Genomic DNA, 12396 nt, shown 5'->3' on the forward strand with positions numbered 1-12396 from the left:
TTGCTAGGAGATAGAAAGGAAACTTGAGCTTTAAAAAGCAGGCGTGGTACACCGGAGTCTTCTGCATGGACCTCCATTGTGAAGGATTACAAAAGCATCCAGCGCTTTAAATCTGCCGCTTCTCTCTTGTGTAGAGAGGCCAGTAAACGCACCATTGGTCTGCCGTACCCGCCAATCACAAGCCTCCTTGTTCCCCAGCGGGCAGCCGGAGCTCATTACCATGCAGGTATCCCACCAATGGGAAGGCGTGTTTACTCTCCGAGCGGGCGCGATGCTCGCAGTTGCACCCGGAGAGAAAAACCGCTGCTGGAAGGTCGGAGGCGCGATCGAGCCAGGCCGGAAGCGTCAGTCCGGCTGCATCCCGACTATGAGGCAGCTCTCATGGAGATACTGTAGGAGCTCACACCGCCAGTCACTCCATTTGAGCATTTACACTCTTTTTAAATGGGCGTCGCACTCTTCCTTGCACCTCCACTTGCAGTGTTTTCTCCTCTTTTAATTCATTCTCATGCAAGGATTTAACATGCCAGTAAGTAGCCGTTTTATATTATTGTTTATTCTGCCTTACATGCGTCGAATAATAATGTAAAAACATTCTAGTTGTTTTGTAATATAAAATAACGAAAATAACAATAATAGTATAAAATGCTGTATTTGAAATGTGTGTTATTGCTATTAAAAATAAACAGGATGTATGTGCTTTACATAAAAAATATGAATTAATGCAAAGAGTTGAAGATCTATTCCATGATTGGTTGAAATTGACATTTTTGTGATATTTGGTGGCAGTATTTAATTATCTACTACATATTGTTGCTTTGTTATTAAATATTCACAATTGAATCATTGCGATTCATTTGCAAACATCTGACCTCAAAGCGTTTAAACATACATTTGTAAAAATACAGATTTGTTCATTGATTTTGGCTGTACTATAATGGGGGAGCCAAGGAGAAGACCGACTCACGCTGCCAACTCTCCCCGGCCGAGGTGCACTCCCTCCGGGCCGCCTTCGCCAGCGAAGGCTCGCCTGTTTTCGCAGCCCGATCCGAGCGTTAAAAGCACAATTTTAATTTTGATCGACCATTTTCTGCTTTCCTTTTGCCTGAAATTGACGTCAATTAATTTCATAAATTACACGAAGGAATTGGGGCGTGAATCGTTTATTTTAAACAATTTCGAGAAGCATTCGACGATTTTGAATGTGAAAATTAATCAATCGTGTGTCAAATCACGAAACGTGTTTATTTTCGTTTTATACGCCGTCTTTTTACGCATTCTAAAGATGCATTAAATAACAGTTTGCAACGACACGGCGAATGCACCAGAATGGCGGGGTAATGGCTGCCTGCAAAGCCGAGACAAAGGCAGCTGACGGGCGGCCATTCGCCTCGAAGGAGTCCCCCGCCTCCTCCTTCTCCTCCTTCTCCCTCTCTGTCCTTACAATCTCAGCTGTCAGTAGCTTTGTTTTTCCAACTCTTAGCATACATAGCAATGATGTGAAGGAACAGTAGCCCGCTAAACTGCACGTGATCACGTTTTCTACCAGGTGGGAGATTTTATTGTTGTGCATGAAAAGAAAGCTGCACACACACACACACACACACACACACACACAGTGTGGCTGTGTGTGTCATGTATGGCGTTCTATGGAGGGGGTGGGTTGGTGAACATATACAAAAATGACTGGGAAATGCATTGATGAATATTTGCATTTATATTCAGTTTATAGTAATTTTGCCTACCTGCTGTGAGCAAGTCCCAAATTCGAATTTATTGCTGTTTTTTCTGCAAAGGCAAAAAATGGACACACATTGAAATCATAATAATGATATTATACGTATCTCTTGGCAGGGAGAATGTGCAATAATAATAATGTAATTTCATGAAATAGGTCATGTGATGAGTGTATTAATGCATGCACACACACACACACACACACACACACACACACACACACTGACACTGATGACGCATCATTGTCAACGAATTTAAATGCCATGCGTCCTCTTTCCATGTAGCTACAAGGCCAAATAGAAGGCTGTTTGCATGAGGGTGCAGAAATGTGCAGAAAAAAAGCCAACAATAGAAACAATAGGAGGAGCAGCAAGCAAAAAGACGCGAAGTGCGTATTATTTTTAAAATTCCATAAGGAGTGACTGACAGCTGCAGTGTTAAAGAGGACGGTGCAGTGGAGTGGGGCTTGTCCGTGGGGTCCATGCAGGAGCTGGGCTGATCAATAGGATCACCGCTCGCTTATTTGTCACAGGCTGCAACAGCAAAAAAAAAAAAAAAAAAAGAGACGACGATCTAATGACGATGCTTTCTTTTATTATATATGCATAAATCTTTTTGTCTTATTTCTAGAAAAGATGATCCGGATCGACGCTTTTGGCTGCACAAGCCCGCAAACGACTGATTGCAACACATAGATCCGAAAAGGAAAGGATTATTATTATTATCATCATATATGGGCTGCATTTGATCCCCCTCCCCACCCACCCCGCCTCCACCCGGATTTCGGATTATTCTTGGGAATGGAAGGACGGGATTTCGCAGCTCCGGCCCATCTCCTGTCAGAGCGAGGCGCCCTGGTGCACAGAGCCACCTCTCGGATCGCCCCCTCCGGCCACAGCTCCGTGCAGCACGCCGGTCACTTCCCGCCGGGGAAATACTACCCCTCACACATACCAATGGCTCCACACTCAGGTTGGTCAACAAACGTTCCTCTCGCTGTCACTGCTGCAGCATTCATATCAAAGCATGAACGATAATAAAAAATAATAACTGCTCTTCATACTTGGCGCAAAACAAAAGTAATGATCATTTTTATGATTATTTTTCATCAATGCTTGCAGGGAGTGGCTGTTGACGGCTTCACTGCTTGAACAGTAGCTAATAAATCAGACATTTTTTTGCTTCTTTTATCTTTACCATACACAATTTTCACCTAATTTATTCCCCATGCAAGCTGCAGTTGAAGCCCCCCCCCCACACACATCTTAACCAAATACAAATGTCAGGTATCCATATATAGGCTCTGCAGCTGGAATGTGAAATGAGATTTTTGTCACTTTTGTGTTGCATTGATTAGTATCACATTGATGCAATGGCCTAGCATGGGGTGTACAGGGGTTGTACGGGTTACAGTGCACCAATGGGTGGGGGCTTGGGAGGGGAGTCTCCTTCCTTCTGTGTTGGCCTTCAAAGCGTTGGGGTGCAAATGTGTTGACGGTGCACGCGCCAGCATTGACAAGTAACTTGGAGTATTGACATTTTGTGGCACTGTACCACTGATTTATTACCCAACAGCTGGAAACAATGCTGTACATATACAGTACACAGTATACATATATACCATCAAAATATTACCTTTTTATTGGAATACTTATTGGTGTGTCTTTATTGTATTCAGAGTTGGCAGCTTGTATTATTTATGACACGCATCAGCTAAATAAAACAAGAGGTGACATTAGAATTAATACCAAGTGCTGTGCACTCATCTTTGTAACATTTGTTTACTTAAATATTTCCATTGGACTAAACCCTATTTGTCTCTTTTGTACTGTTTGAAGTGTCATAAAACGACACCAGAAGTCGATACATAAACAATCATATATATTTTACATTTGAAAAAATTAGAACACCCCAAAGTGCAACTCTTCAGGTAAAAAAAAACTGTGTTACCTGCGCTATTGTTTTCATAAAAAATACACCACACGATGATGCTGTTGTGAAACCCCATGAGTTGGATTGGCTTGTAATTTCTCACACAGCTCAATGCAACCGCTATAACTTGTGGCGTTTAGCTCAAATTTGCTAATCACACCATTCTGGGACTGGGAAGCACATTTATTTAAGATTTATTTATTTAAAATTTAAGCAGGGTTGGCAGCCACCAAAATGAACGTCGTTGCACCGGCATCCACGATGGACAACCAATGGGCCAGTCATTGACCATTTGTCTCCTGCAGGGGTATCCAAACGTTTTCCATCGAGGGCAGCATACAAAAAAATTCAAAGGATTCGAGGAGCCAAATTGATATTCTTCCCGGCATTTGATTGATATATGCTAAGCTATTTGAAGAAAACATCACAGTTAACAAAGCAAATAGTGTATTATAACTTACTGCTAATTCATTAATTTCATATTTACTATGTTACCAATCAAAAAGAAATCATAAAAGGAATCATAAAACTTTGATGATACGCATAACATGTCCGCTAGCATGTCTTTCCAAAGCATTCCGACCACAACCCATAGGTGGCGCCATAAATTTGGGGTTTGTGCTGACTGATAGCATCAGACAGCGAGCTGTAAAGTCACTTAATGCACCTTAATACAGAGAGTCCATTGACAAGGCTGTCCAAGCAGTAACGCTATCTTCTGTTGACTTGAGGGGACAGTTCACAGCTTCACTATGGGGGCGGGATGCCGATGCCAGGACGCAGGGACGGTGTCAAAGCAGCAGACTACACTGGAGTGGTCTTTACTGCCGGCCTTTACGAGGGTGGCGGGGTGGGGTGGGGTGGGTCATCTTTCAGCCATATTGTTCCAATCGCCCCGCTCCGGCCCGAGGTGTGCTTGTGTGAAAGCAGCTGTACGAGGAGGGGTGAGCTTGGGGGGTTTGAGGGCTGAGGGGGGTTCAGGATCTGCTCTAAACACTCCAAAGGTCATATGTGTGTCATCTTGCACGCTTTAGTTCCACTTCCTTTGCATCTCCCCTCACTTCCCTTTCCACAAGTTGTCCCCTCTTGCAGCAGGAAGACCCTGGTGTCAGGGAAGTGCTGGTCTTCCTGCTTCTTCTCCCTTATACCCCAGACCATTGTTGCACGCCCCAGCTTTGTGTGTTTTACGGCTGCTGTTAAAAGATAAAAAAAACAGTCCCGTCCACCCCCTTTATTGTTCTCTTGTAGGATGTCCCTGTCATTCTCCCACTTTTTATGTCCTATAGCTGGAAGTCCGAGCAGCTTCCCCCTTCAAAGGTTAGCATGGCTGTCTGCCATCTCCGTCTCTGTCTTTCTCTCTCCCTTTTTTTTACCCCAGGGGGAATAAATAACTTTACAGGGACTTTTATTGAACGTCTCATTGCTGAAAGATCCCGCGGGTCTGTGGATGTTAAGAGGACGCTTCAAAGACAAACACAGGTGTGTGGTAGGATTAGCAAAGGGCTGCTTATGAGCAGGGCCTTGAAAAAGAATCAAGTCAGTGGGTGAAGGTTGTTTGAAACAAGGTAGTCTTCTTAGGAGTCGTTCCTGTGAGATGACACACATTTGGCCTTGAAAGCAGGTCTTAAAGGGGAGGTTTTTGCAAACAAAAGTGTTACAGTTTCCATGTAAACGCTGAAAACGCTGCAACGCCACGCTGTAGTAGCATTTGCGCTCCTCTAAGAAAGTCTTAAGAGACTTTTTTTTGTCTGTAAGGACAAGGAGTGACGCGTTTCCTTACCAAGTTATTGGTCTTGGCATGCATACATTCATTTTCCAAAATTCAACCCCTTACCAGCCATTTTTGATGATTTTGCCTGATTTTTCAAGGCACACAGAATATTGTGTCTCATGGCAGGCGATAATCATGGAACCTACCAAAAGAAAGATTGGACTCTTGTCTTTAATCAACAGTAAAACATAGGTACATTTCAGCAAAATATCAGTTCTCAACAAAATAGGGATACGTTTCAAGCATAACTTTCACTTTGACGCAATCATTTTTTGCTTTGGTGACAGCTCTCAAATATTGAAACAAACTATACCAAAACACCCAAAACACAAAAAAGGGTTGTTTTACATCAAAATACCTATTTAGACACAATTATAACACCTTGAATGATTTTCACATTTGGAACAAAATTGTGTGTGTGCATGTGTTAAAATTTCCCTACTATGCGTAACCTGGAACTTCCTCCTAAGATACATGCTGAGCTCTTTCAATATACTTAAAACTGCTCGAACAGTGACATCGTCCTTTGAACCGAACTGTGCATTTGTGTCACCTCTTTTTACCTCTCGTAAAACACGTAAACATATGTCTTTGGGATTGGGCATTCAGGTTTTAAAAAATGTATAAATTAATCTTTGGTATTGAAAGAGTTAAAGAGAAGGACATTGTAACGTGTATGTGAAATTGGTCAGAAAAGCAAATAAAAAAACCTTCTCTCCTACATGATTTATACAATGATACTGAAATACCAGATTCCAGCTCTTTTGATATTTTAGTGATTTCAGGGAATGTTTGTCTGTTCAAATAATGATCGTGAACTGAGTCATGTGCCGATTAGGACTAAAATTGTCATTCTTAGAGTTCTTAATCATTAATCATTTTTGTTGCATTATCGTTATATTATATGACTTTATTGTTTTAAATACAATTTCATTTAGATTTTGTCCTCTCTTTTTGCTGTTGTATATTATGGCAATGGTAATGGTAATGGTTTTATTTCATTTGAACATGCATCAGATTACAATTGAGTGCATCACATAATCAGTTCACAGTTCCACATGTCCAAAAAAAGTAGGGAGAAGCAAAGCTTATTAAACCCCTCCATCTGGTACTTTTACAATCAGTAACTGTTACATTTGTTCACTTCCTGCTTTCCATAATACAGTTTAAGTTTTTTTTTTTTTTTTTAAATAATGCACCTCGCACCGAAGTACGAGGTGATATGACCATACAATGACATAATGTGTACCATAGTAAGTGTCAATATAGTGATATATATAGTTCAAGACTCTTCATCCTTGTATTAAGCTTGGCTTTTGTAAATCCCTGTGCTACCTCAATATACTTTAAGGTTTAACATAAATAAATAAATAATAACAATAATAACAAATTAATTACACAATTATTAATTTATTTTATTTTATTTCCATTTATTTATTGATTTATTTCAAATGCATTCTTTATGCTGTGATATGAAATACGACACATTAGGTGAATTTGCACAAATTCACGGATCGGTGTCACCGATACCAGTCAGAATTTTACTCAGTTTCGGATTGCGAGACTCGGCAAACATTTACAAAACAGGTGAAATTCCCATTCCCACTCATTCCCACTCAGCTACTATACCCCGAATACAAGACCGTCTTTAACAACAATGATGATTTGAGTAATATGCAACATTTTGTCTGTGTGGAAAAGCATTTGCATATTGTTTCTTCTTCTTGACCAGGGGTGGGCAAACTACGGCCCGGGGGCCACATCCGGCCCGCCAAGTGTTTGAATTCGGCCCGCCCAATCTTTCAAAAGTATTTAATTTAAACTCAACATACAACCTGGCATCATGGCCTGAGCCAACCTTTTGATGGTTGTATCAATTTCGTTGTTTGACATGGTCTGTTGTTTACAAAGTGCTCCTGAAAAAAGAGACACAAGCACATAATAATAATAATAAAAATTAAAATAATAATAATTATATTATTATTATAACTATTATGATTATTATATTTATTATATTAATGCTAATTATTATATTAATTATATATAATAATATTGTTATATTTGCATATTTTACATAATAATAATATAATAATTATTATTTTAATTTTATTTTAATTATTATAATATTTTATTATTTTTAAAATATTTAAATATAAATATAAAATAATAAATAATAATAGCAGATTGCATGACAATTTTACAGATACAATAATACCAGGTGGACTGTTACGTGTAAAATATCTAGTCTGCCCCCCCCCGGAAATTTTGTTATATCAATGCGAGTCAAAAAGTTTGTCCACCCCTGTTCTTGACCATCTGCTGGCATGGCATTCATATTACAGCGGTTGTCCAGGAAACAATGAAAGCGCCATCTACTGGCATGCCATGCATACTGCAGCAGGAAGGGTTTCAGTGTTTTTGCAATAAAAATGTTTAAAACGCCACTCAAAACATGGGATTTTCACCAAAAACCTCCACTTCAGTAACTTAACCAACAGCAACTACAGCGGTACACCTCCATCAAGTCAGAAAATCACCAAATGGTTACGTTGAGGGCGATACCGTTGCACCCCAGTCCTGTAGACGGCACTCATGCACATTGCACAGCCGCACACAGCAAACGGAATAAAATACTAACAATGATCGAAACACTCTCCTCACCTCGGGCTTGTCATGCATTACAGAGGTAGTAATGATAATAATAAAGTGAGCAATCCCGGCGCCAAGCATGTGCTGCACACTCCAACAGCATCACCCCCCTCCCTCCAAAAACCATTTACATCCCAGCTCAGCGTGTTGGATGGTGATGGTCTTTTCAAGATGAATGATGAGTCTCTCTACAATGCCACTCACTCACTTCTATGGGACACCTTGTAAATGTACATTAAATATGCTATTTGTATCCCGCAAGCAGCTGCAGGGGAAGTACGTTGACAGAATGTGGGTTTCAGGCCAAAAATTCATTCCACCTCGAAGTGATTCCAACTACAGCGAAGAGAAAAGTTGATTCTGGGATTGCTGCAAGATGACATAGTTCACACGTCCGTAAAGTCAAGACCGAAATGACACCATGACCATATCCTGATGCTCCCAATGGGTAACCTAAACAAGTTACCATCGGCACTGAAGCGTCTTTAGAGCGCAGACCTCCACCAAGGCCAAACATTCCTAATTCCAACATATACCTCCAGATTCTGTCATTAGCATTCATGGCAGCTATAAATCCCTTTACAGGGTGAGGAACTAGATTTAGTAAAATTGATGCAACACACCTCCCAGCCAACTGGTGAATAATAATAATAATAATAATACAATACATATAGAGTAGTGTGAAAAGTCTCCTTTTTTGTGCATTTCACGCTTTAAACATTTAGATCATCAAACAAATTTAAATATTAGTCAATGACCTGCAACCCTAGTGATGACAAGATTAATAGAAAATGGATGGACAGATGGAAAAGTGGATGTGTTGAAGAAGTGATTTCCCCCTAAACCTATTAAATGGTTGGGCTATCCTTTGCAGGAACAACTGCAATCAAGCGTTTTAAATAACTTGCAATGAGTCTCTTACAATGCTGTGGAGGAATTTTGGCCCATCTTTTGGGCAAAATTGTTATAATTCAGCTGTAGACAGACGGCAGTAGACAGCAGATTTCATGGTTCCATTTATCACAGCAAAACAGCCCCAGACCATCACACTACCACCACCATATTTTACTGCTGGTATGATATTTTTCAGCCAGATGTAATGGGATACACACCGTCCAAAAAGTTAAACTTTTGTCTCATCAGACCACAGAATATTTTCCCAAATGCTTTAGGATGTTTTCTGGCAATGTTTTTTTGGAACTCTGCCATGCTGGCCGTTTTTGCTGAGTGTCTTTCTTATGGTGGAGTCATGAACACTGACCTTAACTGAGACAAATGAGGCTTGCAGTTCTTTGGATGTTGTTGTGGGGTCTTTTGTGACCTCTAGGATGAGTTGTCACTGCTCTCTTTGATTGATTTTGGTTGGTCAACCATTCCGGGGAAGGTTCATACTGTTCTATATTTTCCCCATTTGTGGATAATGGCTCTCACTTTTCTGGCAATCACTTTTTCACACTGGCCCATGTAGGTTTGGATTTTTGTATCCCTTAATTATAAAAAGTTTCATTTATAACCTGCATTCAGTTGTGTTGTCATTGACCACTGACCATTTTAATTTGTTTGATGACCTCAAATATTTAATTGTGACAATCATGTAAAAAAAAAAAAATCAGGAAGGGGACAAACAATTTTTCCACAACATTTTATAATCAAATGAAAGGACTATATATGGAACTAATTTTAAAATATAACATGTACGTATGTAGAAATATAATAATGTATGATTTTGTGGAGATAGTTAACAATCTGTAAGTATTGAATAATGATATAATGTGAATAAAAATGATTATTTTCTAGGATAAGAGTTAAGCGTGTAAAAAATCTCCACCTTTCATCAGATTGAGATTATTGGAGATTATTTGGTCCAAACACTCGTCATAAAAAATAACATCTTCCATTTACACACTAAAATCTTGTATAAATTATATAAATCGTCTCCTTTGTTTCTTGTCCATTAACTCATGGGAAAATCTGCCTCCACAAAGTAAAAGCTGGAGCATGAGCGGGTGAAAAGCGAGAGGATTTTGGCCCGTGAGTGGCCACGCTGCCTCAGAGACGGCACTTCAAACAGTGCGCCACCCACCCACACTACACTACACCGTGTGGCTCGGTGCCACAAAAGCCCTTGCCTGGAGCACGGGGCGTGCACGCCGAACAAAAACACAAAGGAGAGCCATGGAGGAGAACGGCCGACAGGCTAGTAGCCTCTTGTATCAGCTTTCAAGGCGCTGGATTTCATAACCTGCATCGCACTATTTCTGTGCTCGGCGTAAGGAAGTGAGAGGAATCGTCCCATGACCGCCAAAACTAAACCAGAAGAAAAACAGCAAATATTTTGCAGTCATAGACAGTTTCAGTTTGGATCTTTTTGCTCTTTTTTGGTTTGTGCCCCTCTGCTCGTGTCCCGTGTGTGACAGCTGTTGGACTTTATTAACGGCTCATGCAGAAAATCCAGATTACTTGTTTTTTAATTTCAAAAGTATTATTGTAATCGCTCGGGGACAAGAACAAAAAAAAAAGCAGTTACCCCATTGTTGTCGGCAGATTTGTGGCCAGTGACAATACGTAGGGTTTGCACGCATGTGTGTGTGTGTGTGTGTGTGTGTGTGTATGCTCTCCAGGACACCCTGACTAGAGCCAGGCACCCTGTGGTTGGTTTGGAGGCCCAGACAGGTGCATTGTTAACCCTCTAACGTATCAGTCTGTCAGTCTGTCTCTGCTGCATATGCTGCAAGGATTCCAGTAAGGATTCCTGCTCTTAATGGAGCTTGTCTAGAGGACGGCAATTTTCTCCCTTTTTTATTGCATACATAGGATTAATCTCAGCAGTTGTTCATGCGTTTGTGCTGCACTTTCTTCTTGAGCCGTGATTGTTTGTTTGTTTGGTTGCAGGATTAAGCCAAATCGACTTAACCGTTATCCACAGAATTTGGTAGCGGGGTTGGGAAAGTGATTTAGGAGATGTTGGTGTAGATCATTCACAATGGTCCACTGCTTTGGAGCAGTTTACCTGTGACCATCACTTCATGATACAAGGCTTATTGTTTTATTATTTTTTATTTGGGGCTTATTTTGAGGCGTGCACAGTGGCAGTTATCATTAATAACTAGAGGTCAGAGTGATGCTACAGCTGTGACGGGCTATTCTTTTAGCTTTAAAGCTCCCATTTCTGCAGTTGACTGACAAAGTCGACTATTATTTTACAATGTGTAGTGAAGCCTATTTTTTTAAACACAGCTGACATCTGTGCAGTGGTGGTCGTATACATGGGGCGGGTCAGAGGCAGCATCAGTCCAAGAGAGAGGAGGTTCTTTCCTTCATGACGCCATGAAAACCCAGATTTTTGTCACGTTTTTTGCTTTTAGTCCAAACATCACATAAGGAGACCTTTAACAGAGACATGTAAGGTATTGTAGTGTAAATGATGTTGCTGATCCAAATAGGATTATTTGGCCTTGGCGGAGGTCTGTGCCTGCTCTAATGAAGGCCGTTTGTATTTTAATTACTCAACTCTGCTCCTTGACTTGATCCGTTCAAGTACAATCATCCCACGTTTATCTCGGTTAATTGCTTCCAGACCCAACCATGACAGGTGAATTTCCGGATTCATTATTAAAAAATGTTATATTTTTGTGGCCGCACAGTGGACGAGTGGTGGGCACTTCAGTCAGGAGATCAGGAAGACCTGGGTTTGATTCTGCGCTTGGGCATCTCTGTGTGGAGTTTGTATGTTTTCCAGTCCAAGATGTACCCTGCCTCTCGCCCGAAGACAGCTGGGATAGGCTCCAGCATACACCCGCGACCCTAATAAGATAAGCGGTATAGAAAATGGATGGATATATTAGTAATTAGTAACTAATGTATTTAGCCATTTTTATGTTTGAAAATGCTTAATTTAGGCCAAGGATACTTAAAATGTGCTTCAATATGCATTTAAATTATTTTCTGAAAAAGAGGGAATTTTGTCTGAACCATGTAGTGGTGAGGGACGACTGTCACGCCGCTATGACTCCCTAAACTGCGGGACAAGGGGGTGTCAGTGACATTGTACCGAAACACTGAGGTGTGCAGCTCCCATTAAACATATGCAGAGATTATGCCATTAAATATACATGCAGCATGCCTCTCAAGGATGTGTCAAGCCATTCGTGAGAAAACAAAGCTTAGCATCAGGAATTCCATTTTAATAAGTCTCTTGGGACTCTCCAACCAGCTGTCACAATCCAAAGGGGACTTGTTGCTGCGTCTTGGTCTTCACTTTCTGCTTTTTCTGCCCAATGTCTTGTTGTACTGCCACATTCTTTCAT

The 12396-nt window shown here is 40.7% G+C and overlaps 1 protein-coding gene across 4 annotated transcripts in view; it reads left to right on the forward strand.

Moving 5' to 3' along the window:
• The first annotated feature begins 300 nt into the window (after positions 1–300).
• Positions 301–12396, forward strand: part of LOC131102673 (BAH and coiled-coil domain-containing protein 1) — a 67727-nt gene continuing 55631 nt past the window's right edge. For all 4 annotated transcript variants that reach the window (XM_058048126.1, XM_058048129.1, XM_058048127.1 and 1 more), the window contains exons 1-2: positions 301–529; positions 2368–2709. In XM_058048126.1, the coding sequence (XP_057904109.1) occupies positions 2538–2709 (172 nt within the window). In that variant the 5' untranslated portion in view covers positions 301–529; positions 2368–2537. The remainder of the gene's footprint in view (positions 530–2367; positions 2710–12396) is intronic.

The sequence above is a fragment of the Doryrhamphus excisus genome, chromosome 15 (assembly GCF_030265055.1).
Source record: "Doryrhamphus excisus isolate RoL2022-K1 chromosome 15, RoL_Dexc_1.0, whole genome shotgun sequence".
Taxonomy (NCBI): Eukaryota; Metazoa; Chordata; class Actinopteri; order Syngnathiformes; family Syngnathidae; genus Doryrhamphus; species Doryrhamphus excisus.